Source organism: Neodothiora populina (assembly GCF_041146345.1).
Source record: "Neodothiora populina strain CPC 39397 chromosome Unknown canker_contig_12, whole genome shotgun sequence".
Classification (NCBI taxonomy): Eukaryota; Fungi; Ascomycota; class Dothideomycetes; order Dothideales; family Dothioraceae; genus Neodothiora; species Neodothiora populina.
Genome location: NW_027191404.1, coordinates 491,648 through 519,507, shown reverse-complemented (window position 1 = coordinate 519,507; position 27,860 = coordinate 491,648). Strand labels below are relative to the sequence as shown.

General features: G+C 50.6%; 6 protein-coding genes across 6 annotated transcripts; 4 read left to right on the top strand and 2 right to left on the bottom strand.

Moving 5' to 3' along the window:
• Positions 1-656: 656 nt before the first annotated feature.
• Positions 657-2,663, top strand: AAFC00_000885 (uncharacterized protein; the record flags this gene model as incomplete). Its single annotated transcript, XM_069347615.1, has 2 exons — positions 657-2,548; positions 2,603-2,663. 2 exons carry the CDS (start codon positions 657-659, stop codon positions 2,661-2,663), a joined length of 1,953 nt encoding a protein of 650 aa, XP_069203459.1.
• A 1,628-nt stretch (positions 2,664-4,291) lies between these two features.
• Positions 4,292-6,770, bottom strand: AAFC00_000884 (uncharacterized protein; the record flags this gene model as incomplete). The annotated part of the gene is made up of 2 exons (XM_069347614.1): positions 4,292-5,644; positions 5,868-6,770. The coding sequence occupies 2 exons, from the start codon at positions 6,768-6,770 to the stop codon at positions 4,292-4,294; spliced, it is 2,256 nt and encodes a 751-aa protein (XP_069203458.1).
• Positions 6,771-7,074: 304 nt separating this feature from the next.
• On the bottom strand, positions 7,075-9,142 carry AAFC00_000883 (uncharacterized protein; the record flags this gene model as incomplete). The annotated part of the gene is made up of 2 exons (XM_069347613.1): positions 7,075-8,591; positions 8,647-9,142. The coding sequence occupies 2 exons, from the start codon at positions 9,140-9,142 to the stop codon at positions 7,075-7,077; spliced, it is 2,013 nt and encodes a 670-aa protein (XP_069203457.1).
• Positions 9,143-9,584: 442 nt separating this feature from the next.
• On the top strand, positions 9,585-10,728 carry AAFC00_000882 (uncharacterized protein; the record flags this gene model as incomplete). Its single annotated transcript, XM_069347612.1, has 9 exons — positions 9,585-9,657; positions 9,718-9,743; positions 9,798-9,823; positions 9,877-9,915; positions 9,978-10,006; positions 10,057-10,202; positions 10,254-10,327; positions 10,384-10,650; positions 10,716-10,728. 9 exons carry the CDS (start codon positions 9,585-9,587, stop codon positions 10,726-10,728), a joined length of 693 nt encoding a protein of 230 aa, XP_069203456.1.
• Positions 10,729-13,453: 2,725 nt separating this feature from the next.
• AAFC00_000881 (uncharacterized protein) lies at positions 13,454-16,150 on the top strand (the record flags this gene model as incomplete). Its single annotated transcript, XM_069347611.1, has 1 exon — positions 13,454-16,150. One exon carries the CDS (start codon positions 13,454-13,456, stop codon positions 16,148-16,150), a length of 2,697 nt encoding a protein of 898 aa, XP_069203455.1.
• Positions 16,151-21,276: 5,126 nt separating this feature from the next.
• AAFC00_000880 (uncharacterized protein) lies at positions 21,277-23,222 on the top strand (the record flags this gene model as incomplete). The annotated part of the gene is made up of 3 exons (XM_069348530.1): positions 21,277-22,396; positions 22,466-22,618; positions 22,741-23,222. 3 exons carry the CDS (start codon positions 21,277-21,279, stop codon positions 23,220-23,222), a joined length of 1,755 nt encoding a protein of 584 aa, XP_069203454.1.
• Between the last annotated feature and the right edge of the window lie 4,638 nt (positions 23,223-27,860).

The following is a 27,860-nucleotide window of genomic DNA, read 5'->3' as shown; positions in this document are numbered from 1 at the left end:
CGAGTGATGCTTGGCGCTGCCACGGGGCGGTGGTTCAGCAAACGGTCGGCGAAGCCTCAACCAGCGAGACAGTAGCGCAGGTCAAGCAGTATCTACAGTCGTGTGCAAGAGAAGAGACAGCGACCATGGCACATTCGAATAGCTTAAGATAGGTATTGATGATAAAATTCAATCAAGTGTATGCACAGGAAACATGTAAAAGTGAGGTGATTATGATGTGATCAAGGTACTGTACAGCAGCCAGCACGGTAGCGTGTACAGCAGAGTGCAGTAAAGTTGTGCTTGCTTGCAGGTTGTCTTGGTATGCATTTGCTGGCCTTGTCACTGATTGCTTCATTGCTTGTTCGCACCACCCAAACAACCCTCTCCGACTCGCTCAACCCCCCAAACCTGAGCCAAATTTCTGTCCGTCTTCTCTCTCTCTTCCCCTCAATCGCATTCCAGTCACATGGCCGCCCTGTGAACACCACATTACGACACACGCCACGAAGTCACGTTCACCCGTCCAATCCTGATTGTTTGCGCCGACCGGGGTACCTTTTGTGCACCTTTTGCGCTTCCTCTGTACACCTCCAACGACCCTTGCGCCGTGCGCTGGCTACATCGGGAAAGAAAACAGCCGAGATACAAGACCGGAAACACCATCCACACTCAAAATGGCGGCCAGGAAGCTGCAACAGGAGATGGACAAGACCTTCAAAAAGGTCGACGAAGGCATTGTGCAATTCGAGGGCATCTACGAGAAACTCATGCTGTCCACGAATCAATCGCAACGAGACAAGCAAGAGGAAACACTCAAAAGAGAAATCAAGAAGCTGCAGCGGTCGCGAGATACCATCAAGGCCTGGGCTGCTCAAAACGACATCAAGGACAAGAAACCTCTGCTCGACAAACGCAAAGCCATCGAGACATGCATGGAGAAATTCAAGGCGGTCGAGAAGGAGATGAAGACGAAAGCCTTCTCCAAGGAAGGTCTGTCCGCCGCCGCCAAACTGGACCCGAGGGAGCAGGAGAAACAAAACATGTGCAATTTCCTGTCCGACACGGTCGAGGAGCTCGAGCGACAAATCGAGACGTTCGAGGCCGAAGCCGAGAATCTGCAGGCGACAATGAAGAAGAAAAAGGACACGGCCAAGGCGGAACGCATAGCTGAGCTCGGCGAGAGAGTCGAAACGCACAAATGGCATCAGACGAAGCTCGAGTTGATATTGCGCCTGCTGGAAAACGACAGTCTGGATATGGATCCCGTCAAGGACATTGAAGACAGCATCAAATACTACGTGGAAAACAACCAGGAAGTGGATTTCGCCGAGGACGACACCTTTTACGATGATCTGAGCCTCGATGCAGAAGAAGAGAACTTCGGAATGACCGGCGACGCCGATCGCATGTCTTCGCAGGATGCACACTCGATACAGGACGACACGACAGAAACAAACGACAACCCCAGGACCTCGAGTCTACCGAGTAATAAGAAAAACGAGCCCGCCGCTGCAGCTGCGCGAAGACCCTCTGTGCAGCTCAAATCTCCACTACCCGCACTGGCAACACTCAACACGTCGACACCCACCACCTCCAATGGCCCTTCTCATACAGCCATGAAGCCTGCTCCGTTACCGACGATACCTACGGGGCAGCCGCTCAAGTATGCCTCAGCTGCCGCCGCCGCCGCAGCCAGCGACAAGAACGGGCTTGGCATTGCTCCCTTACCACCGCCACCTGGTGTTGCGCCGAATCGTCAAAGCTCGACCGCCTCTCCCGTCACCACCCCGTCGTTACCGGCTACAGTACATCCCTCACCCTCACCGCAGCCCGCCAAGCCTTCGGAAGCATTGACGAGATCACCCGCGCCCACGCCCGCTCCTGCCTCCGCATCTGCATCTGCACCTGCCGCCACTGCTGCTACGTCTGCGCCCGCCACGGCACCGGCACCTGCACCGCCCACCGAATCGCCCGTCAGCCAAGACCCTGTGGCGCGACCGCCCCCGACAGACAAGTCTGCTCCTTCCAATAATACGCCGTCACAGCAACCGACAGATTCGGGAGTTGCTCTCACCAATGGCGATGCCGCCAAGACAGCGGATCACGATGACGACGAGTCTATTTATCACCTGCCTTCATCGTTGGATGATCTTCTAGAGTCATTCAATGCCACAAAGTCTCGAGTCGACTCACACCAGCCCATCGACGAACGTATGCTTGCCGCCTCAAGGATATGTTGCCCGTCACCAGCAGACGCGGAGAAACCCTTCCACTACAAGCCGCAATCACCGTACAACTACACGCCCTCGCACTACCCGCAGGAGCCGCTTCCCATATTCAACGACGAGCGACTCTACAGTCGCATCGACACTGACACGCTCTTCTACGCCTTCTACTACCGCCAGGGCACCTATCAACAATATTGCGCCGCCAAGGCTCTCAAGTCGCAATCGTGGCGCTTCCACAAGCAATATCAGACCTGGTTCCAGCGACATGAGGAGCCCAAGAACATCACAGAGGAGTACGAGCAGGGCACGTATCGATTCTTTGACTATGAGTCTACGTGGTACGTCCTTCTTTTCTTGTTGCGTCTTGAACGATGAACTGACTTTTCGCCTAGGATGAATCGCAGGAAGGCAGATTTCAAGTTTGCCTACAAATTCCTCGAGGACGATCTCTAGAGGATTGTCTTTTTCTCTAGCCCTTTTCTCTTTCTGCGAAATTTTTGGCTTCTTTGGTCGGTCTTGAGCTTGTTTTGATCTCTATCACTGGCACTGGGATGGTGGTTATTCATCACATGCATAAGAGAGAAAAATAGAGCTGCGGTTTATAGCACTTTGTATCTTTCAGGACGGCTCATGGAAGGGGGCAGGAATTCTCGTGCTTGTAGCTTTTGGGGGCCGAGGGGACTGCATGCCCTCGGTCCTCACGTTGCGAACGTTGTCTGCCGCGGTATCAATTTTCTTTTCCAATCTCTCTCATGTCACAAGATAAGATAATTCAAACACGGGCGCAGTCGACTATGTTAAGGGCGATAAACAAAGGGACTACGATAGGAAGACCAGACGGTGGAAAAGAACAGATCAGGAGGTGAAAGGATGAAAGAATGATGCGGCGGCTTCTCTTTCCTCCTCCTTCTCCCCTCTCATTCTTTTCTTGCCACTCTCCGCTTGTCTTTTTTTCTTTCTTCGCGTTCCTTCTCGATTTACAGGTATGTGGGTATGTGCAGGCCCATGGCTTTTCCTGGTTCAGCCGACTTTATCCATCCGTCCGTCCGAAAGTGGAAAAGAAACGGGAATATCGGATCGACAGGCAAGCAAGGTATGGGCATGGGCATGCATCTAATCTTACCTGCTTTGGTTCTATGCACACTGTTTTCCGACGATTTTGTGCATCTTCTGTGCCTGTTTCTGTGGAGTTCTTTGTTTGGTTTTTTCTTGTTCATCTTCCATGGTCTCTCCCCTGAGCCTGTGGTGCTTGTGTGTTTGGTCGTGTCGTGTCCTCGGGATATATTAGTCGATGGATAGTGCGTAGACGGATATGTACCATATATATACAGTACTTGCACACTACCGTCCGCCAGTGACCTTCCGATAAGCCACGCCAATCCTCACGACATTTCCCTCTCTGAACTCACATACCCACGCAACAGATATCAAGACCGACTAGATAACTATCAACCAAGATACGGAAGAAGAGCATTGGAACATTTCACTATCGTCACGGCCTTGCATGTCGATCAAGTCGGAAGCAGGTATCAGGTCGGAAGGAGCTGGAGGGGTAAAGAGGACAGGACAGGACAGGGTTGCCCTCTGGATTTTCTACTGTTGTAGTCTAGACACCCGATGGATATGGTCGGATAGATATGTAGAAACATCATACAGTAGATATATGATTTTCTCGGTAGTGATTGTTACGATCATTATATAGCGAGGTTATCGAGTGAAGTAGAGATGGCGATCATGGACATGAAATGCCCTTGTTGTTGTTGTTGTTGTTGTTGTCATCCGCGTGGCGTAGAGCATTACTGTGCTTTTTGCACATGCTTTTTGCACATGCTTTTCCTTTCTTCTTGCTGTCAATAAGGAGTTGATTGGGCTCGAATTTGGATCCGTGAAGACGATCTGTACATGTTCGAAATTCCTTTGCATTCTAGTGGTTGTTCCATCGATTCTTGGAGGATATATCATATAAGCGCGTTTGTGTAAACTCGAGGGCGGAGGTACCTCCCTCATCTCATCTTCATCTTCCCTTATTCATCGCTCCAACCTTCAGTATGAAAACAACATACGTTACCATCTCTTCCAATCTACAGCCCCTTGACCTCCGCCCACAGATTGAGCGCCGAGAACGCAGACCCCCAATTACCGCTCACAAAAGCGCCCAATAACACCATGATCGCTAATCGGATGATCAGGTCGACAAGTCCTAAGAGAGGAGTGAACCCTCCCAAGAACCTCTCAGCCAGGAAGAGGCGGATGACAGCTTGCACATAGTGGCCTTTTTCTTCATGGCAGTGTTCTTGAACAAAGAGATCGAGTGGTGTTCTCGATGGCAGGGCCCGGGTGTCTTGTATTGACGATGTATCCGAGCTGGTGGTCGAGGTGGTCGCATATGATACGGCTGGTGGCGGACAGCGCAGCGTGGCTAGGAGTTCCCATCTTATGCGCTCTGTGAGGCTTATTCTCGGGCTGTTCTTTGCCACTTCTGACGGCGCGACCGGAGAGGATGAAGAAGACAGTAGATCATGTAACGCAGTGGCCTTTTCGATGATGATAGTCCTGTTCTTCTCGTCCGTGGCTAATCCTTCACGATCAAATGCTTCTCTTATGGAAGGATAGTGCACGAATCGCGAGTAGAAAGAAGGTGCCAAAACACGCACGACAGCGTCTGGCTCGTCTGCTTCGTCGACAGTAGTCCGTCCTTGACCGACGAAAGAGTGATGGTGGCCCATTCCCTCAGGTGGCTCATACCCCACGCGCAAGGGCCTGTCTTTATGATTGGAGACAAGATCTTGGATACATGCACGAAAGCAGGCCTCGATGATGGTCTCTTCTGGAGTGGCAGCACGGGATATACTGGAAGGTAATACCTCCGGCCTGAACCATACAGGCTGATGCTTGCGGAAGTGAAGCTTGAATGCTTGAAGCAGGATTCGAGGAAATGTCACGAAACCAACCCAGAACCAGCGGGCCAAGAACAGAGCTAGATCAGAATTGGTGATTGTGTTTGCATCCTTCAGATCGCTGGAGAAGACACGGGCAACAAGTTTTGTCGCCCCCTCAGGCGTCTTGAGGATAATCTGGTTATCGATGATGGGCTTGCCATTCTTGGATCTGAAAGTAGCGATAGGATCGGTAGCTGTGAGACTGTAGGTTCCTTCTCTGTCGTTGAAAGGTGAAACGTGGAAATCTTTTTGCCATGCACTGGTGAAGTTGAGCCCGGTTACTGGAAAGTACTCGTCGAATTTCGACGGCACGGGAGGGGCCTTAAGTAGATACATGCGACGTTCATCGAACGTGTTGTTGACTTCTAGTATCATCATCGTCAAATTCGATTCCGAATCGTAGATGTACCAGAATGAGACGGGGTTGAAAGAGTAGCCAAGGAATCGGGGTGCCGTGACGAGATAGGCAAAGGACCAGTCGTCATCAGAAACTCCCTGAGAGTGGTCAGCACCATTAGATGGACACGAATATGGTGCATTTTGTGTGAGCTGCTGGCAATGTGGGGACATCTGTCTGCCGTGGGAAACATGTTGATCTCCCATATATAGCAAGTAGTACAAGACGTAGCTTCAGGAGCATTGGAGCGTTGCATGTGTCTTCGAGATGCCAGCATGGCCTAAAGCAGCGGATCCAATATGACAAAAAATAGTAACATACCTGCTTATGCAAGTAATGTGAAAGCTTGTGTTCGAGGCAAACATGACTCCCTCTGGTCAAGAAGTCGTCTGCGGACACGTCGAACCAACCCCTGCGTCGTTTCGAGGAGGGCATATGCTCCACATCGCACGACAGAACCGAACCTGCACACCCGGTCCAACCAACTGGAATGCCGACAGACAGATACGAGTACTGGAAAGAGTGCTTCTGAGGGAACAAACGCGTATGGGCGGTGCGACCAGGTATCAGTGCTGGAGGCAGGGGATACTTTTCCGGAAACGGGCAGTCTGCGCCTGCGAAGCGGATGTGAGGTTTCTCATCACCTCGCCAGACGATAATACCTGCGCATAAGACCATGAGAAGAACCATGAACAGGGTCCTCAGCTCCATGTGTCTCTCTTCGATGACCCACAAAGGTACTGCGAGCCGTAAAAGGTCATGAGTAGAACGTACATTATTCAGCCACAAGCATATTGCGACAGACAGAAAAGACACTGGAGCGAGGACATAGGTAGATGACTTTGTTTTGATCTCACGGCGGTCCTCTCCACGGTATACAATGGCTCCGGCGAGCAAGACCATGACGGAGATCATGCCGAAGATCTGAAGTTCCACGATCCGCTGTTCCAGTACCCATGGTGGAAGCAAGAAGTTCCACAAGTCTTGCAATGTCGGTAATCCATTACAAAGGGTGTGCAGTCCGATCAAGAGTAGTACGTCTGTCAATGCTGTTCGATCGTGCTTCTTGACTCTATAAAACCATAAAGGCTGTAAGAAGGCCGCGACGGTAGTCCTTCCTTGGCGATATTGTTGTGCGGAAGCAAATATAGTCCATAGAACAAATGCGGCTTCGAAGCCAGTACTTTTGCTTGTTAGTGACGACGTCTTCGGCGTGGCTCGCATTATTGCGCTTTGCTGAACTCTACGGAAACATACGCCCTCACAGAAATCAATTTGCATTGCCAGTTATAACTGCGCGCGCAAAGGATTACATCTCTGACGTCGTGATATGGACGGGTACCTTCGGATGATCGCGGCTTTGCGGCTCTGCTGATCCGAACAGTCCACCGGCGTGATTGCTACTGCAAATCGAATGTTGTAGACTCCGTATCATATACCTTAATTATGTTGTCGCTGCTACAACCCCTAATTATTAATGGGCTCTCTGTATCATCTATACAGGTAATATACAGTGTTCTATCAATGCCTACTTAGCGAGGAAGCCTTGGAATGCTTTGTTGTCAATCGTGACGTTCCCGACTGCCCTGAGCTTCTTCCTGCCCTCCTTCTGCTTTTCGAGAAGTTTCCTGCGTCGACTGACATCTGAAGCATGGAGCTTCTGCAACACATCTTTCCTGAAGGCCTTGAGCGTCTCGCGAGCAACGACACGCTTTCCGGCTACAGCCTGAATGACCACCTCGTACATCTGACGATCCACATGTTCCTTGAACTTGGTGACCCATTGCTTTCCTATTCTTTCAGCCTGGCTGTGATGCACAACTCGCGCGACGGCATCGACAGGCACCTTGTTGACATGCAACTGTAGCTTCTGTATATTGGATCTTCGCCATCCCGCGTCTTCGTAATCAAGCGAGGCGTAGCCCTTTGTCGCTCCCTTGAGCTTTCCAAAGAAATCATCAACCAGATGCGCGAGAGGAAGCTCGTACTTTAAGATGACCTGGGTGGCTGTGAAGAAAGTGAGCTCCACCTGCTCGCCTCTGCTTGCCTCGCAGATCTCGATGACCTTGCCGAGGTATTCCTCGGGTAAGGTTACCGTGACAAAGACGTACGGCTCTTGCAGTTCAGCTACATTCTGGTGTAAATGTTCACCCTCGGGAAAATCATTCGGGTTGGTGATGATGGTCTCTCCTCCATTTCTGTCGATGACTTTGAACGGAACAGAGGGCGGGGTGATGATGATACTGGCACCGTGCTCCTGGCGAAGACGGTCTTCGAATACGGAACAGTGCAAGGTGCCGAGAAAGCCGAGACGCCAGCCGGCACCAAGTGCGTCTGATGACTCTTTCTGAACCGTGACACTACGATCGTTGAGCATGACTTGGTTTATGCTGTCTTCGAGGTGTTCGTAATCGCTTTGATCTACCGGGAATGCAGCCACAAAGACCATCGATTTCGGCTCTTCGAAGCCTGGCAAAGGCTCTAAGAGTTTCTCCGAGCCCACAGTTGTGTATGTGTCTCCAACCTTGGCTTCTTTGGACCGCTTCATGCCGGGGTTGAAATAGACGTAGCCAACTTGGCCTGCCCGCAGCTCCGTCTGTGGCGTCTGAAATGGGTACATGATTCCCACTTCACCAACGTAGTATTTCAAACCCGTGACGAAAGATGTGACGTGATCCCCAGGCTTGATCCGACCCTCGAAGATGCGTACTAGCAGTATGACACCCTTGTAATTATCATACCACGAGTCGACAAGTAGCATCTTCAATGACTTAGTCGAGTCGCCGACTGGTGCAGGTATCTGATCGATGACGTTTGGCAATAATGCCTCGACGTTGATACCGGATTTAGCAGAAACCAAGACTGCTTTGGAGGTGTCAAGTTCGAACGTCTCTCGCAATTGCTCGAGAGTCCTCTCAGTGTCTGCATGAGGAAGGTCAATCTTGTTCAGCACGGGCATGAGAGTCAAGTTCTGCGAGAAGGCAAGATAGAAGTTGGCGACCGTCTGTGCCTGGACACCCTGACTGGCATCGACAAGTAATATTGCTACGCGCGCATTAGTCGATGCAATGATATCCTAAGCAGAAAGATAGCTGCATACCTCCACCACAACTGGCGTAGCTTCGAGACACTTCGGCTCTGAAGTCGACGTGGCCCGGAGTGTCAACCAGATGCAAAAGATAGTCCTCCCCCTTGTGACTGTAGATCATGGTGCATGTCTGCGCCTTGACCGTGATTCCTCTTTCTCTTTCCACATCCAGTTTGTCCATGATCTGTGCCGGGCCGCCCTTCTGAATGGTTCCGGTCAGCTCCAGCAGGCGGTCACTGAGGGTGCTTTTGCCATGGTCGACATGGGCCACGATGCAGAAGTTCCGGAAGCGCTCGATTGGAATGGCCGCTATCCTCTTCTCCAGGTCCGTCTTCACCTTTCCAGGCTGAGCGCACAGCGGAGGAGTGGACTGGAAGAACCTTGACGTGGGTGTCCAGAGGCCAAGGCCAAGGCCAGACTGTGATTCCGCCCACGGGCCTAAGACGCCTTTAGTACATCTAGACGAGGCCCGAAAGCGTCTATGTGTCGTCCGGAAGCATGCTTGCATGGGTCCGACACTCGTTGCGCATGGAACGAATGCTGTGTAGAGGTTGGTATAGCAAGTAGTGTCTATTCAGTCGTGCTTAACTTGAGAATCTCATCTCTGATACGCCGGACTTCTGCAAAAGCTCGGGCCGAGTCTCCGCGTTGTGCAGTGTGCAGCGTTGCTCAGCTCCGGTCTGCTTTGTGTTCACCTGCGATGAGTTGACCACCTACAGTACCTATAACGCAAGCATTATACAGCGCATCTACATTTGCCAGACCGTTGACATCGCCACTCTCCTGCTAGTGATCTTGTTGTTGTAAGAGCCAAAGACAGAGACAAGCTCGGTCTTTTCCCACCACCTTGAGCGGCGTCAGAGTATTCTTCAAGGTGTGTTTATTTGTCTTGTTGCCATGTCAAACATACCGCAAGCGTCGATGCTCAATGCTCCTAGGCAGCAGGCACCATGTCTACGACCAAGAAAACCAAGAGCAGCAAGGACAAGAAGCAGCCTGACACGCACAAGTTGGCATTAAAGGGTACGTCCTCTTCAAAACCTCAATCTACACCAAAAATTCTGTATACTGACACTATCCAAGGCTCATCCAAGACAGTCACTGAATTTGTGGGTGGCAAGACCTTCCAGAATGAAGACCGATGCATCGCTAACGACTGGTAGTTTGAATACTGCATCAACACAATCTTGTGCGTTGGACGTCTATAGTGAAGCAAGTGTGCCAGAACTAATTCATCTGTAGATTTCAACGTGGAGTGTACCCTCCTGAGGATTTCACAGCGTATGCCAGACGTCATTGCGAACACCTTTGTAAGGCAAGACGAAATATTGACATCTGTCCAGCGTCAAGAAGTATGGATTGAACATGCTGGGTAAGTACGATCACTGACATACGTGACCGACCAAAATCTGACCTGCACAGTATCACAAGATGACCAGGTGAAAGCATATATCAAGAAGATCATGTCACAGCTCAATCGCTGGATGACGAAATCGAAGATATCCAAGCTTGTGATCGTAATTACGAGTAAAGAAACAGGCGAAGATCTTGAGAGATGGCAATTTGACGTACAAGACCAGTCAGCTCACTGACTTACTGCTCATACTGACATACGACAGGTACAAATCTTCGGCAAGACGGATGACAAGAAATCATCAACCAAGACAGGGGACAAGGAGAATGCCACTGCTGCGTAAGTGTAACCATATGGGCGTGTCGGCGATGTGTTTAACATTGATGTCATGTCAGAACTACCGAGTCAAAGGATGACAAGACAGAATCTGAAGTTCAGCAAGAGATCCAGTCGATCTTCCGGCAGATCACTGCATCGGTGACCTTCCTGCCCATTTTAGACGGCAATTGTACTTTCAACGTCCTGGTCTACGCGGATGCCGATTCCGAGGTGCCGCTGGAATGGGGCGACAGCGATCCCAGAGAGATCAAAGACGCGGAGAAGGTACAATTACGCAGCTTCTCCACGAATAATCATCGCGTGGACACTTTAGTGAGCTATAGGTATGTTACTCTGATACGCGAGTTTCTTCCAGTCTTCTGTGAGACAAACTGACGTAATGTTTTAGATTGGCCGACTGAGCGGCTTCAGGCGGACACATGCAACGACAGTACGTTGCACTGTTTAGGTATGAGCATGCTTCACAGCTTGAGTCAATGGAAGAATTATGATGGGAAGGAGTCTTTGGACAGAGTAGGCATCGCGTTGAGCAACTGCGATTCCCGCGATCAAAGCGTAATGTTGCAAATAGGGCGACCCCAGCCAAATCCCCCTTGTCGCCCCAGCGAAGGGAAACAACACTCCTATCGAGCCGACGCTAGACATGCTTGCATAAAACTGCGCTGCCTATCTTCTGCTGGGATATAGTAGCTATGATATATGATAAGATGTATTCAGCACGCCACAGCCACATGAACAATCTCCCCACGCTCCTCAGCTCACTCTTCGCTAGACCGAGATCCAAACGTTGAGTTCCACGGCCGCGGCCGAAACCGTCGGGTGTCCCTTTGGCAGCTGTGTACTAGAGCGCGGGAGGTGTGTTAGTGCAAAAGAGGCGTAGAGGTTGAAGCGAGCATAAAGGGGCGGTTGAGCAGCACCAGTCGCTGCCAACAAAGCAAAATGTATGGAAAAACCTGAATTATACAGGAGAACTATATACAGCTCGCGTATGCTTAATAGTCTAATGTACAACCTTGATCTACCGCAGGACCTTGGACTAATCTTTTCTCGTCAAGCGTGGACCGTATCATAGAGCATGTGGGTCCCGTGCATCTACTCACCGAGTCCAGACTAACGAGCACCGAACTCGAATACGCGATCGGCGCTGAGCCAGAGTGGAGCACTGGAGAGAAAGATCTTCGCGTGGAGGAGATGGCCATGCTCACCTGGCTAGACTCCAGAGTCCTAAGCTGAAGATTCAACTGTTCGTGCATGATCGCTAAAGATGTGCGATACAAATTGATAGGTACAGCATTACTTTTGCCTTATATTGCGTCGTGTCGTGAAGTCACCAGTCAGTCGCGTCACTTAGTGCCGCTGCTCCCGTAATCGCACTCTGATTTCCATTGAGATGTCAATTCCGGCAGACGGTGGTCGATACAAGCAAAGAAATCCGGTTATTGGGGTGCCGCAGGCTCAAGCTATAACATCAATGTTTATCGATTTTCCCGTGCTACAAAACTATCGTGTATAGGATTGGATGGGATCCATGTTCATGCAGACATGCATGCAAGCTCACCGAGAATAGACATGCAGCATTTCTCAGCGAACCAAGGTTTATGCTAATCCCCCTGCTAGCTCTGCGAGGGACCTGCATGTGCCAAGTTCGTAGTGCGGTTGAAAGAGGCAGTCGGAAAATTTACGGGATGACGGGAGGTTCGCACATGCAGGCACAAATCCTAGACGACGTCCCGTATGTACGAGTGGTACTGTACAGTACTGTACTGCCGTATCTTTCGCTTCGAAAGTCTCCCAACTAGCAATCGAGACCTCTGCTATGATTGGGCTTCACGGTCCGCGACGTGATAGCACCATCAACGGCGACACGAGGGACAGGTAACGGAGGGATGCCAACCGTTGTGAGTGCCGAGGCTGAGCATTTACAGTTAACGCGATAGTGAAATAGCTTCTAAAGTCTGGCCGCGCGATCGTGTTATGGTTCGAGGAAGCAACTGGGAAGAAACTGTTACGCCGAGCGAACGTGGCATTGAGACATTTGAGTCAGCATGGCATTCTCAGGTGCAGCATCATCGTAGTGCCGAACCGGACTGACATTGTGGCTGGATAACCAAGGCTCGGGAACGTGCCGCTATTCAATAGCAGGCCACAACCTCGACATGGGTTCAGCATTTGCTTGAGAAAGTAAGGTATGTTTTCAGCGACAAGCTATGGTGGCGCCTCATTTGTTGAGCCCTCCCGTCGCTACAACATACTTTACAACTCTCTGAGTTGGATGTAAAGGAATCTCCACATGCAGAATGTGGCGTGCTTTGACAAGCGCCAGTGGTGCAATGTAATATCAATGCAGCAGCACACTCATAATCGCGGACTTGATTGTGTGGTGCCAACCACTACTGTGCACGAGACCTAGATCCAGCATCATCGGGCCCAGCTGAAAGATGGAAGGATCTAATCCAGTGGACTGTTCATGTCTCGGACACGCATTCTTAGCATTGGGTCAAAAGAGGATAGGCTCGAACGAGAAACGGGACAAGATACGCTTTGGGCCCGCGCTTTTCAGGAACATGCACGGACTTCCACAGGGCGACACATGGAAGCTCGATCCGTCAACGGCTGCGCATGCGGCTAGCGTCCGTCTTCACCACCATATTGGTATCAAACTCTACGCTAATCCAACACCGGCGCTGAATCTTGATCGAAAAACCAACCGTTTGTGGACTCATCTGGGTTCTGGCTCTACCATGAACTTATTCAGCCTGAGCTTCTGGAGTAGCCGTGGCTTCGATATGGAATCGCCGTTGACAGAAAGGGCAACGTCCACGTCGATAAATATGTATCGAGTCCCGTCTGTGGAGGACATTCCTCAATATTCCATCCCATCTTTGCATTATCTATCCTCCTCTTATCCATATCAAAGAGGTCGTTTATATACGCCTCATACTTTCGTTAAGCTTAGCTCGTTTCGACGGACCAAGCACACTTCCACTCTCTTTATACACCCTGCGCCCTGTTTTGAGGAGGAGCACGCGCATCTACACATACACAACATCCATAGCTTGTCCTATCACAAGCACAAGGACTATTACTCACATACACATTCATCCCTGATAGGAGGTTACAATCACAATGGGTTTCGGATCATACTTTGCTCCTGGCAAGGCCAAGAAGGAGGCAAAGAATGCCAAAAAGGCAGTTCCTGAGATGACTGAGAAGTCTGTCGTCGAGGCATCTTCATCTGGTGGTGCATCGCCCATGCCCAGATTCCCCTCCACATTCGGCACCCCCGGTGCTGGTAACTCACCCTGGGCATCTCGTCCCGGATCTATTCACCCTGGCCAGGATGGCCGCCAGGCTCAGGCCGATGAGCTCAAGGATCTCAAGTGCGACATGATGGTCAACTGGCTTTACCAACAGCAAATGGAGCTTCTCTGGACCGCTGGTGGTCACGATGAGGGTATCGTCCTCAAGAAGTCGCGTGGCAGGTACACTTGCTGCCCTTCAGACATCGACCAGGAGCCTGCTGGTTTTTTCAAGGCCATTGAGACTCTCAACGTCAGATGTGCCATGACCGTCAACACTCGTGTCATCAAGCTCTTCCTCCACGGCAACGACAGACCTTACGTTCCTCTCAAGGATGGTCTTCGTCTTCAGGTCCTTCCTGATATGTCTTACCTCCCCAGATGCCAGAAGCATCAGTTCGCCGCCTTCATTGCCGACCGTGGCATCCTCGTTGTCTGGGATGACGAGCCCCGCCAGCTCCTCAAGCGCTCTCAGAACATCCAGGAAGCTCTCATGCACATGATCTGGAACGACGAGACCGAGGAGGAGGTCAGCGAGAAGGAGAAGGCTGCTGCCGTCAACGTTGACGAGGTTGGCAGCGATGTCGACGAGATCGAAGCCGCTGCCGAGAAGCCTCGACCAATCGTTCTGTACCAGTCCATTGTCACTGCCTTCACACTCTTCATCGTTACCGTTGCTATGGGTTCTGGTTACGCCGAGGTCGCAAAAGAGATCTGGATCGATGGTCAATACATCCGTCTTGCTTTCATCGCTGCTCTTCCCGCCCAGATCTGGCTTTCGCTCTTCTTCTTCCAGGCCATCTGCGGTAACGTCGCCCAGATGATCGGTCCTATCAACCAAGTCCACTCCAACTCCAAGTACTACTCTGGCATCGCCCCTCGTCGCCTCCGAATTGACGACGGTCCTCTTCCTCACATCACTATCGAGTGCCCTGTCTACAAGGAGGGTCTCCAAGGTGTCATTGAGCCCACTATCCGTTCTATCAAGGCCGCTATTTCTACCTACGAGATGCAAGGTGGCACTGCCAACATCTTCATCAACGACGACGGTATGCAACTCATTCCTGAGGAGGAGGCTCGTGCCCGCCAGGACTTCTACGATGAGCACAACATCGGCTGGGTCGCTCGTCCTCGCCACGATCCCAAGGGTGAGCACGGTGAGGCTTTCATCCGTCGCGGAAAGTTCAAGAAGGCTTCCAACATGAACTACTCTCTCTGGGTCTCCAATCGTGTTGAGGAGAAGCTCAATGCCATCAACCGCCCTGTCACCTGGACTCAGGATGACGAGGCTGAGGCATACAGAAACGCACTTGTCGAGGTTGTCGAGGAGGATCAGGGTCGCACCTGGGCTGACGGCAACGTTCGCATTGGTGACTACATCTTGCTAATTGACTCCGATACCCGTGTCCCCACCGACTGTCTCCTTGACGCTGTCTCTGAGATGGAGCAATCTCCTCAGGTTGGTATCATCCAGTACAACTCCGGCGTCATGAACGTTACCGACAGCTTTTTCGAGAGGGGTATCACCTTCTTCACCAACCTTGTCTACACTCAGATCAGATACGCTGTTGCCAACGGTGATGTCGCTCCTTTCGTCGGTCACAACGCCGTCCTTCGCTGGGCTGCTGTCCAGTCTATCGGTTACGAGGATGAGGATGAGCGCGAGAAGTTCTGGTCCGAATCTACCGTGTCTGAGGATTTCGATATGTCTCTGCGTCTCCAAGCTGAGGGTTTCATCATCCGTCTTGCTGCTTACACCGGTGATGGCTTCAAGGAGGGTGTCTCTCTCACCGTCTACGACGAGCTTGCCCGTTGGGAGAAGTACGCCTATGGTTGCAGTGAGCTTCTCTTCCAACCTCTCAAGTACTGGCTCACCAAGGGACCCTTGACTCCTCTGTTCATGCGTTTCCTCAAGACTAAAATGCCTATCGCCTCTAAGATCACTATCATGTCCTACATCGGTACCTATTACGCTCTTGGCTCTTCTTGGCTCCTTACCATCCTCAACTACTTCCTCATTGGTTGGTTCAACGGTTGGCTCGATCACTACTATGTCGATTCATTCAAGATCTACTTCGCCATCGTCGTTGTGTTCTACGCTCTCGGAAACGTGTCTCTTGCAGTCCTTCGTTACCGTATCGGTGAGATGGGTCTCATCCGCGGCCTCTGGACCAACTTCAAGTGGATTCCTCTCATGACTGTCTTCCTCGGTGGTGTGTCTATGCACGTCTCGCAGGCATTGCTGTCTCACTTGTTCGGCATTGACATGAACTGGGGTGCCACCTCCAAGGAAGCCGACAACACTACCTTCTTCGAGGAAGTCCCCAAGGTCATCAAGAGCTTCAAGTTCACCTTCGCCATTTGCATTGCTCTCGCCGCCGTCATGGCCGTGTGCGCTCTGGCTATTCCTGATCTCTGGAGGATCACCACATTCACTGCCATCTGGCCTATGGTCACTGTCATTGCTTGTCACTTCCTCTTGCCTATTGCGTTGAACCCCAACCTTATGTTGTTCACCTTCTAAGCGGTGATCATGCGATAGCGCTTTCACGTCCTTTTCTTTTTTCATCAATTTAATTATCAGCAATGTCACCGGAGGGTTTAATGTTTCTTCAGAGCAGGTTTCATCTCACATTCACTTGTTATGTTTGTACATAGATGCTGGGGATGATGCAACGGGATGAGGACACACACTTTCACGACACAATAGAGGAAAAGAAACTGTCAAACATAAAACATATAGACTACATTCATTTTTTACTACTTAATGAAATCGCAATGAGCGAACATTACCACTTCCATCTATCTTTCCTTCTCCAAAGCATAAGTGACATGCCTGACATTGGATTATGCAACATCCTCTCAAGTGCAAGGTTCGAAATCCTTAGACAGATCAGTCAATATCCTCACCTATCCGGTTTCAGGCTGGTCAGGCCAAAAACGCAAGAGCCAGTCCTCCCATCCCCCTCACCCCTCTGGCACTATCCTCCCAGCCCTCGGAATCACGCGCACCTACGTAACGACTTAACGTCGAAGAAGCCTAACGCGAGACACGATTTGGGTTTCCGACTCGGATCTTGAATCGTGAGACAAAAAAAGGCCAAGCATCACCGGTCGGCCGCGGATCTTTTTCTCAAGGGGGCTGGAAGAGAGCAAGCAGAGTGATGGTACGAAGGGCGGAGTGAAACGCATAAAACGTCGCCACTTAGGCCTTTTCTTCAGCTGCGACGCGCGAGAGCGAAGGCTGGTGGGTGGGGGGGGGGGGGGGAATAGGAAGGTTAGATCGTTACGACCGTTTTGTTCGGGCGGCCGTTCGTGTCTTGGAGCGTTTTGGAAGCGTTGAGACATGGATGAAGCGAACCAAGGGAGGGAAGCTGAGGACGCACGAAGCGTGAGGTCAGTTGGAAAGTGGAGAAGTGATCACGGATGTGAGACATGCGTGCGTGGTTGATGGGAACAGAATGAATAGAGGTGGAAATTAAGGCTATTTCAAAGGTTACCTTGCTTTGCCTTGCTTTTCTGCCTTTGCTTGTTGAGTAGCTTATCCTTATGCGCTCCATTCTTCAAGACGTGACGGCCGTTTCTGGACGGTGCAACGCTTTCTGGGCGGTCTGTTTGGTTGGAGAGCCAGCGTCGGGAAACCGTTTCGAAGGGTTTCCTGCACCTCGTGCGATCAACGTCTTCACTTACGCTATTTGTAAAATGCATCTTGCGGTGGTTGGAGAACCGTCGCTGTCATCGTCGCGTCGCCATATCTTGTCCCACTCGCTTATATCTGACCAGTCCTATTCTTCTGTTTCTGGTACTGCTGTTTGACATGCGAGGGTAACGTTGGGATATGAGTGAGTTTAGTGCGTTTTCACATACGAAAAATATATGCTGCTGCTATCACTATAACTACTTCATTGACCTGTGCAACCTCTCCTGGCGTACCTACAAATCCCATATCAGGCCGTCATGGCGACTTGGTCGGCCTCGGTACATCTCTTGTAGCTTCAGCTGTTGCCAGTCGAAGGAAAGGCCCACTCAGCCTTCAGAGCGAGGATGTGCACAGTGCTTTCCTAGTAGCGCCGTAACTTTATGCATCTCCCTTGTCGATTCTTTATCGCCGCTCAGCCGTGCGACAGTCTTTCTGCGTGATAAGACACCTCGGCAGATACTACCACACTGTCACCCCAGCACTTTAATCCTCCTGCATAATGCATGATCTTAGGTGTGCTGTGAGGTGGATTCACAAGTTATAGTGCTGCTGCTGAAAATAAACGGCTTCGCAGTGGTGTCGATAAGGGGACTTCAACAATTATTTTCGTGTTATACGAGGTCGTGCCATCGTACTATACCGTATCATAGCTGTGGGGTTTCTGCTCCCTTGGTCTTTCCGCGCTATCGAAATGAGGCCGACCTGATGGCGCATATAGCACAGCTTGCATCATGTACAAGCTATTGACGGCGAAGTGGAGTTGCGAGGTCTTACCATCTGGAGGTTGTTGCCTTGTCATCCGAAGTCCTGATTGTAGGTAGGCCGCGAGACTTGTAAATATCGATTGATAGCTAGTGCCTGCGAGGAAAGTTCTGAAGCGCTTGTTGATGGAGTATAGACTATCAGCAGCGCGAAGACAAAGTAAGGTACTCATCTCGACGTCTTTGTCTCGACTTTCGCGGCAATAATAGCTACAGTATTGATCACCGAACCCACCTCATCGAATATGCAGCTAGTAATGATGACAAGACTCTATCGCTGGTGCAAAACATATCGTCGATCTGAGATAAGCATTCTACCGAAACAAACTCTCTCAAAAGCTCGGAACCCATGAGGGTCATCTGCAGCAGAGAAATTCAATAGTGGAATGTGTCAGTACAGTAGAATTAGAGCAAAGATGATGTGACAAGTAAGACCGGACTGGCGGGAAGTATAAGAAATAGTCGATCAATGTTCTTATAGCGTGTTAACGCATAGGCTGTCAAGCATGCAAAGCTTCGGTCGATCTCGATCTGAATCTCGAACCTTTCGGTCTAAGTCGCGCAGAAGGTGTAATAGGATTGATCGGCAGAGTCAGAACACCAAGGCATGCTTCTCGAAGATGGAGACCTCAGAATTAGCGAGCTTCCTGGGCATACAGTAGATATCATATAATTTAGCTCGTGCAATATGCATAATCTAGCGTGCAATGTTTTGCTAAGTGTCGCCAAAATTCATATTCACAAGGTCCATGTATTCGTTTACGACTATCATGTTTATCCTCCACTGAGCTACCAATACATCTTTACCATCGAACAATACGCGACGCAAGTGAATAGACCTTAGACTCGATGGATGAGATGCCAATGTCGAGTCTTCAAATGCTCTTGTAGAGATGTATTTATGTTTGCTGCACTTGTAAAATATCGCTGACGCCCGATGAAGTCTAGCTGAAGGCTTGGCGCCATGGTCCGTTACCCCCATACTCATCGAATCACCATCATAATCGCAACACGTTCACTCTACATTCCCTGTCTTCGAATTCAACATATAATCTCCCGTGTATGCTGTTTCTATACTAGACATTGATGCATCTCGTCCTTATAGTGAGGTCGTCCCGGTCAGAGCAATTATAACTCGATCTGTACCAACCATACTGTGGCACAATATTTCATGGGATGATCCCTCGTTTCTACGGATATGACCTCGACAAGCTAGTAGTAGCAGAACAAGGCTGTCGTCCTCACAATGGCTATCTTAGTCCCGAGTATCTGCAACTTAGACTGATCAGTCTCTATCTGCTGGACGCCTTCAGAAAATATGTATAATCAGGTAGTAAGACCAATTCGAGCACATCTTACACAATGTCCGGATGGACCTCTATTCTGTGTAAAAACGAGGTGATCGCTTTATTTGGAGAAGACTGTACTGTATCGGCTACGACAAGAGCCAAGATGAAGACCATCGATTAAACCTGTTGCGTTGGCATCGGCTGGATGTTCAATGTCGAAGGTCTCAAGACAAGTTCACGAAGCAAAAGAGATGCACAGCACGATGGAGGGCTCTCAAGCAGTCGGAAGAACTGGCCATGCCATTTCATGAGAGTAAACGACAGACACAATGCCTTCAGACCCAGGAGTGCTGTTGTACAATACGAGTATACCCGAGAATGAGTGGGCCTGTTCAGCGCCTGGTCTGGCATTTCTATCTCAACAGCCTCGATATGAGCCACCTTTCCACTGCTACCCATCCATTTCCGCGGGACCGCAGATGAATGGCATCTGACTAACAAGACTCAATATCGTCAATGTGGCGATGAAGGTGGTATTGAAAATTTAAGACTAAACCCATATACAGCGTCTCGACCAAGCCTGAGGACACGGTGTGGGAAGCGTATGCTGCTCCTGAGGCAATACACACCTTGACAGCAAGAAGTTAAAGGCACTCAACCTTCTACCTCAGCATCACTTCACCAGCACTTATGCTGTAATCTTGGCGATCGAACTCTTCACCTCACCTGGCCATGCTCCGGTTTACACTGCTTCCACAACATCTTACCTTCTTCTGCTTGACCGATCATTTTCTCTTTCTTCAACTCTAATCACTTTACTTGAAGCCACATCATCGTCTTGCTACTTCTGCAGTGCTTTGGACTTTTAACAGAAGACCAACAAACCTACATTTACACTCTTCAGTCTATGATTTATACATAATCACGCATTGCTCTGCTTTGGCACAACGATTATTGATGCGATAATCTTCTCATCTCAACGTCACTCATAAAGCCTCAGCTTACATTCTCGCTGCAATAACTTTACTTGTTGGCATAAATCTGCAAAGGAAGCCTCTAAGCGCACACAATTGCTCCACCGTTCTACAAGGACATCATCTATTGATGCTCCAAGGCCTCGCTGCATCAACAACAAGTCAAACACAAACTGTGGGACTTTCTCTATTCACCACTGCTACATTACCTTTCAAGACTTGCTCTTACAAACGCTACTGCTTAGAGGTCTATCAGCTGCTTTGTATTTGCCGCATTGAAGCAGTCACTCCTATGTATACAACAATCACCGACTTTCCGCATTGTTATTCCAACACTCTGCAAAACGCATTACCCTAAGCGTTTTCTATGCCCTTTTCCAGCGCACTCCTTTAAGACAGTCTAAACTTCTCTCTTAAGACGACAGCTATTTCCACAACACTGTTCACAAACGCAATACAACCTTATATACCAAGACGAGAAACTAGATTCACTTTGTTCACAGCAGTCTCAGCATTTAAAAGACGATCACCTCTATCTAAAGCGTAACCTTCGCAGCGCTTCTAGCATCAGACACGTCGATTACAGCAATTATTACGCCAGCTGCATACATAATCAAGTGTATCTGCTATTTTCACACGACCTTCAGCTGCTATAGGCTTGCATTCCTCAGACATATAACCTGCAACAAACGCCGAGACTTACGACTTTATACACATTATACAGACCGACCTATCCTATATTATCTCAAGGAGTAATCGGCATCTTACAACGACATCCTTAGATCTGTGGTAAAGAGCAGTTGGCAAGCACACTCATCTATCGCTCTCTTTCACGACTCCTTTATACTATCCACTTTATATAATTGGATCTCAATTCACTTCGTCGTTCTTACGTCTTATAATCGAACGATATCACTCTATCAGATATGTCTTCGCCTACGCCTCATTCCGTTCTCGCTCGCGAACGCCGAGAACGCCGAGACCAGCGCCGAGAGATTCGATTACAGAACGAGGAAGTCACATCACAGAACGAGGAAGTCACATCACCGTCTACTCCTTCCACAACTTCTTTCTCAAACGCCGCATCAGCTCGCGAGCTGGGGTTAACAAACTCCCTCCTCGCAGCTGCAAGCGACGTAGATGCAGTGCGTACTCGCCCAGATCCAGGGCAGTATGCGATTGGCCCCTACGGTAGCCAATACCGAGGAAGTTTCAACTTCCTGGATGTGTCTAGAGCACAGAACGAGGATCGTATGCCTGAGGGGTCTGTCCGGACCTCTCGCACAGGCGACGACTTCGACTATGTCTCAGACATTGCGGACATCCAGAGTGCCTCCGTGTATTCGCAATCGGAGGGGACCAATCGGGAGACACGCCCCAGCTCGCGTGCCACTCAGGCCAGCGCCCGCAGCTCGTCCCAATTGGATAGAGCGCGATACGACAACATCGGGCGAGCAGTCGCGAGAGGGCTGGTGGCCGGAGCAGGACATGCTCGACAGGCGCCAATACCTGAGGATGAGGACGGCAACCTCGCGGGCACACAACCCACACATGCCTCGTCTCACACCTCTGCCTGGGTCAGAGCCTCCGTGGAATCCCCCCTGCGGTCTATATACGGCGGAGCCGCACCGCAGAAAGCCTTCGAGAAGCGAATGGCCGCCCAGGTGTCGGCAGCCGAGGACCTCTTCCACCTCCCGCCCTCAGAGCTCTCTGGCCCCCTTACAAGGAGGGCGCGCACGACGGCCGCAACGACAGTGTGCGCGGAGATCGTGCAGAAATTGAACGACATCCGGGCCAGCATGCTTGGTGGCCGTGACCACGGTCTCACCTTGCTGCCGGTGCTGGGCGCGCTCACTCACGCCCTCGCCAAGAAGCTCGAATTGTCCCGCTTGAGTGGATACAGGGGCGGCACCCCATCCATCTGCGCTAAGATCATAGAGATGGAGGACATTGCCGTCCTGGTTGTCAACAAGTGGCTCGACGAGATGAGGGCGAGGTTTTCGGTCGACGAGGGTGACAACATTCCGCTCGGTGAGAGTCAGCGTCGTAAGCACCCTTCACTCAATCACTTGATACCATGGATTCACCGGTTACTGACATACGTGTTCCCAACAGGCCCCTCCTCGACCATGGAGACTCCGCCACAGAAGCAGAAATTTCTGCACAGGATCCTGCACTCCCGCAGCAAGAAGGCTGCACCATCCCGCTCCGTCCAAAGCTCTCCAGAACACAGCAGAGGCTCGCCGTCGCACAAGGCTAAAGGTAAAGGTAAATCTCACATGACAACCACTCTTATCAATCCTTCTTAGATGCTACTATGCCCTGATTCACTAATCCACTCATCCACTCCTCCACTCATAAATATCACTAATCAGTTGCGCAATCAATAGCTTCAGCCTTCTCACAGATAGTAAATCAAAATTTGCTTCCGAACGTTGAATACGACATCACTTTCGACCCTCTCGCAGCCTACTTTCCCACCCCATCTGCCAGCGTAGCTCACGTCAAGAAGTCGGCATCGATAGCGCGTGTAGTCATCACCGCTGAACGTCTATTCGAGCCAGATACCGTTATTGCCAGCATCATGAGTGCTACGAGCCGCAACAACAGTGTGGACTCCACTTCAGGCATTAACAGCGGTACTGCGTTCGGTTCACCTGTTAATCCTCCTTCCATGCCTTCACTTTCTAGTCCTACCAGACAGCCTTATAGCGGTTCTACTGCACTAGATCGTCACGCCACTGCTCTCGCGACGCTGATGAAGACACATTCGGGTGCTGCTGCTACGGCCGAGGTCGTGCATCCTACTTGTAAGTGGGTGGGTATGGACATCAATGAGGATGGAAGATGGATTTTACTACTCGTGGGGTGATAACAAGGACTATATGGCCCTTCAACAAACTGTTGCCTTATGCAACCAGAAGTTCTTTCTCAGCACGACTGCACGACAGCACGACAGCTCGAACGATCCGCCCAATCCAGCAATCAGCAAGCGAGGTTTCCCCGCATGGATTTTCACGCAGCTAAATCAAGGGAGGCATCCTTCAGCTAGAAAATATTACCAGAAAGGCGCTCGACGAGCTTCGGAGCCAAGCGTCCCTATCATGCTACATGCCTTGGCCAGACCGAACCCATACAGTGAATGTTACTATTTATGTCCAAGAACAGTGGATCCATCTGCAACTGTAAACAATGGCAATAAAGACTCATTTATCTTCACGACGAGCAGGCCGGACATGCACACTCTATTCATGGAACTTATCTATTGCAAATCAGCTCGGAGATTGATTGCATTATCAATGCTCTGAATTGAACTCACACCGAAGCAAGAAAATGGTCGGCGAACAACTGTTATTGCCATGTCGTCGTTGAGAAAGAGTGTTGATTGGTGGTGATGAGCAACACTAATGCACCTCGATAAGATATCACACAGCTATCTAAATGACCACATGATTGCGCGTAGCAACCAGCTCGGATAGTGGGTCTTCAGACAGAATCAATATGCGGCCCAATTGTCGACCTCGCCTGTGTTGCAGCGCATAAGAAAGTTGAGCCTCGATGAAGAAAACACTGCGTTGCCAATGTGCAGACGTTCGCATCTATATTGGCACACTCAAGCGGAGGAGTGGTAGGTCAAGATCGTCAATGCAATATAAATGGACAATATAGCAAAGATCCCGAAAGTAATCCGGACGAACAGCGGTTACCATTTGGGTCCATCATCAGTCACATCGGAGATGGCTACTACCGGAATCACGCAATCATGTTTCTGTCTTATGTATCGACGAGCATGACACGAACACTTTCCGCGGCACTGCGATGACGTGAAAGTTGCGAAAGTTTAGTGTTACTTGCAGGCTTGCCCTTATAACACGGTGGCGATATGGAGGGATATCCGGCACTGCTGGAGAATATTGCAAATATCAAGGCCTGGAAGGTTCAGTAATCGTCGAATGAACGGGTTTGAATCACAATCATGTATTGGTTCATGCAGGTGGATGATTTACCGCTGCCCGTGATCTATCTCATGACGTTGACCTGGCCGCACGGACATACCCAGGCTAGACAAGCTCATGAGGACCTGCATGAAAGGCTTGTTTCCCCTCTTTGGGGATAATTTGCCTTGGAGATACAGCATATCCGGGGATAGCAAATGGACAACATCGCATCTGTCGATACATCCAAACTTAGCAGCACTGTGTAATCGCATATCATCTTCCTGGATATATTGAGAACTATTCATAGAGTTCAAGATCATGAGACCACCTCCGAAAAGGGGCCAACAGCCTGCTCGCCTGTCCCGTAGCGCGAGTGACTCTTAGTTTGCATCGTGGTTATCACTGCGGTCTATATAATCTTCTCTCTTAGTCACAGAAGGTCACATTCTAGCCGAGGATTGAACACCGCAAACACTCATCACGTACAGCCTAAATAAAGCAGCAGACCCGCTTGCCTGCATGAAAAGGTAGTCACGACCCTGGGCACAATATCATTTGCAAGTATCCATCGGAGACCTGCCTAGTCCTCGATGGTCTTCCACTATACGACTCACGGTTATGGCGGAAGTAGAATCATAGACATGAGAAGAGAGTTCGCCTACTGAAATTCTATTCCATCTCGCCCCGCCCCACTTCCAGAGCTGAGATGTTTCAATTGGACGTGATCCCCCGTCCACGTATAGACGTGGTGGTGTCGCTCACATTTAGCTCCTTCTTGATGACGTTGCATCGATGGAAGAAGTGATTTGATGAATGGCTGTCGTAGATTCACCACGCGGACAACCCTGATCTCAGTCAGCGAGAGCGACAGAAAGGTAATGCATCAATCTATCACAAACCCTAATCATGCAGCATTCCGCTATTGGCCACTCATGGGTGCACATACACCACTCGAGTTGGCAAGCGATGTTCGTGCTTGAGACAAGTATTTAAGAGCTCAAAGTTTCTTGTTCTCTGCTGTTATACAAGACACTGGCATTGCACAATCATGAAGCATTATTACATCCCTTTCAGAGCGCTCATCGCTGCAAGCGTCCTGTCTTGTGCGGCGTTAGCTGCACCCACCTCTGGTTCTCTACGTGGTCCTCCCAGTCTTGGTGGCTACCAAGAAGGCGACCCAGTAGATAAAAGTCTACCAGCGACTGTCCCGGAGGACCAGTACCAGCTGGGCCCAGGACAATCTGAGGATGCGGATCTGGGTTTCTACTTGGACTTGAGCAAAGTCGAAAACCCTCAACCTATCAGAGGTGGCACGAATGCGCCGACTGACCCCGGTCCGCGCAATGTCGAGATTGACAAGCAGAACTCGGATGTTTTTATCCCTCCAGGAACAGACTCTGGTAGTACAGGTCAGGCGAAGTGGCCTCTGGGACTTTCGCACAACCGCCACGGCATCAAAGATGCAGGATGGGCCCGTCAGCAGAATGTTGACGTGTTGCCTATCGCGACCGCTATGGCAGGTGTCAACATGCACCTCGAGCCTAATGCATACCGAGAGTTGCACTGGCACAAAGCAAATGAATGGTCCTTGATCCTCAACGGCACAGTGCGTCTCAATGCCGTCGACGAGAACGGTGAGACCTTCACGGACGACCTGCAAGCAGGCGATGTCTGGTTCTTCCCTGCTGGCGTACCGCATTCTATTCAAGCTTTTGATGACGGCGTCGAGTTTCTCCTTGTCTTTGACGAAGGCGACTTCAGCGAAGACAACACCTTCCTCGTATCAGAGCTCTTCGCACGCCAGCCCATCTCTGTCCTCGCAAAGGATCTTCAAACAGATGTGTCATCATTCGACCACATTCCCTCTGATCAATTGTACATCTTGCCTGGGACTCCACCCCCAGACAACGTGTCGTCACCCCTGAACAACATCACTGGACCCGCAGGCCCAATTCCCCTGAACGGAACCTATTCCTACCATCTCAGCCAGCAAGCGCCGTATGAGGTACCAGGCGGCAGCGTCAAGATCCTCGACCCCCAATCATTCCCCGTAGCATCCAACTTCGCAGCGGCCCTCTTCACCATCAAGCCCGGCGCGATGCGCGAGATCCACTGGCACAGAACCAGCGACGAGTGGACCTACTTCCTAGCAGGCCAAGCGCGTCTAACCGTCTACTCGGCGCCATCCTCCTCGCGCACATTCGACTTCCAAGCCGGAGACGTCGGCTACGTGCCCGTGCCCATGTCGCACTACGTCGAGAACACGGGCACAGAAGACGTCGTGTATCTCGAGGTTCTGCAGGCGGACAAATACGCCGATATTTCTGTCGCGCAGTGGTTGAGTCTCACGCCGAAGCAGATCGTCAAGGATCATCTGAACCTGGCGGATGATGTTCTTGATCGCCTGCCCAAGACCAAGTCGTATATCGTGCCTGGTGATGCTAATCTCACGCAGACGAACTTTACGGTCGCTGGGTGAAGTGGGAGTGTTTTTGGTCAGAGGATGAGGAGAGGAAAATTTGGTCTTCGACAGGCCGCTGGAATGTCGAGATCGCAATGTGGCAAGGAAGACGGATTTGATCAGATCGTTTGGAAGGTAGTAGATAGTCTCTCTAAGCTCGTTTGACTCTTCGTGTCCGGTTGATACCTGATGAATGTTGCTCGAAAACAACCTCTATTTCCTCAATATAATGTGGCTCGCCCAGACATTGCCGGTGATAAACGCATGTCACCTCGAAACCCCTCTTCGTGTCAAATGTATCCCATATATACACATACCATTATAGACTATTCAATCCACTCCAGTCCACGAAGCTCCTGTGGCCAAGTTTCCCATATCCCATTAACAAAATAACACCGCCTCTCGCCTCGAAACGCCAAGAAAAGCAGAAGAAAGGAAAGTCGAATATATATGTACGGGTTCATTAAATGCATAATTTGGCGTCTCTCTTCGCCACACCTCTTCATCGCGACGATCGACGTTCTTCCTCTCTCGACGACGAGCCTGACGGGCCTCTGCTGGGCTCGTTGTCTATCTCCCGAGTGACAGCTTCCGAGTAATCCGGTGGTTTGAGCCCGACGTCTTCGCGTCCCAATGTCCGAAGCGGTGTGGCGACTTCGTCGCCCAAAGTATCTGCCGCATCCCGCGCAGCATGCGATCGAGTAGAAGCGGTGTTGTTGCCTGCTTCCGACGTAGCAGCAGCAGCAGTCTGCACAACGACATCTCCATGATCGCTGGCTTTATACGGCGGCGGCGCCTCGCCCTGCTCGTCCAGCCCTTCCTCGCGCTGCTCTCTATGTCCGCCTCGTCCGAACGCACCGCCCGCTCCTCGCCTCGCAAGAGCCAAGATACCCCCTCCGCCCAGAGCGTGCTGCGTGCGCGACTCGCCGCCGTACGTCCAGCCGCGCCCGACGTTCGACGAGGCCAGGTCCCGGGACAGCGCGGACTGCTGGGTCTGCAGGCGTAGGTTGCGCTGACGAGCGCGCTGGCGCAGCACGATCCATGTGGTTAGGAAGATCAGCAGTAGGGCTAGGGCGATGAAGATGAAGTAGTAGTTGTATATGCCTGACGA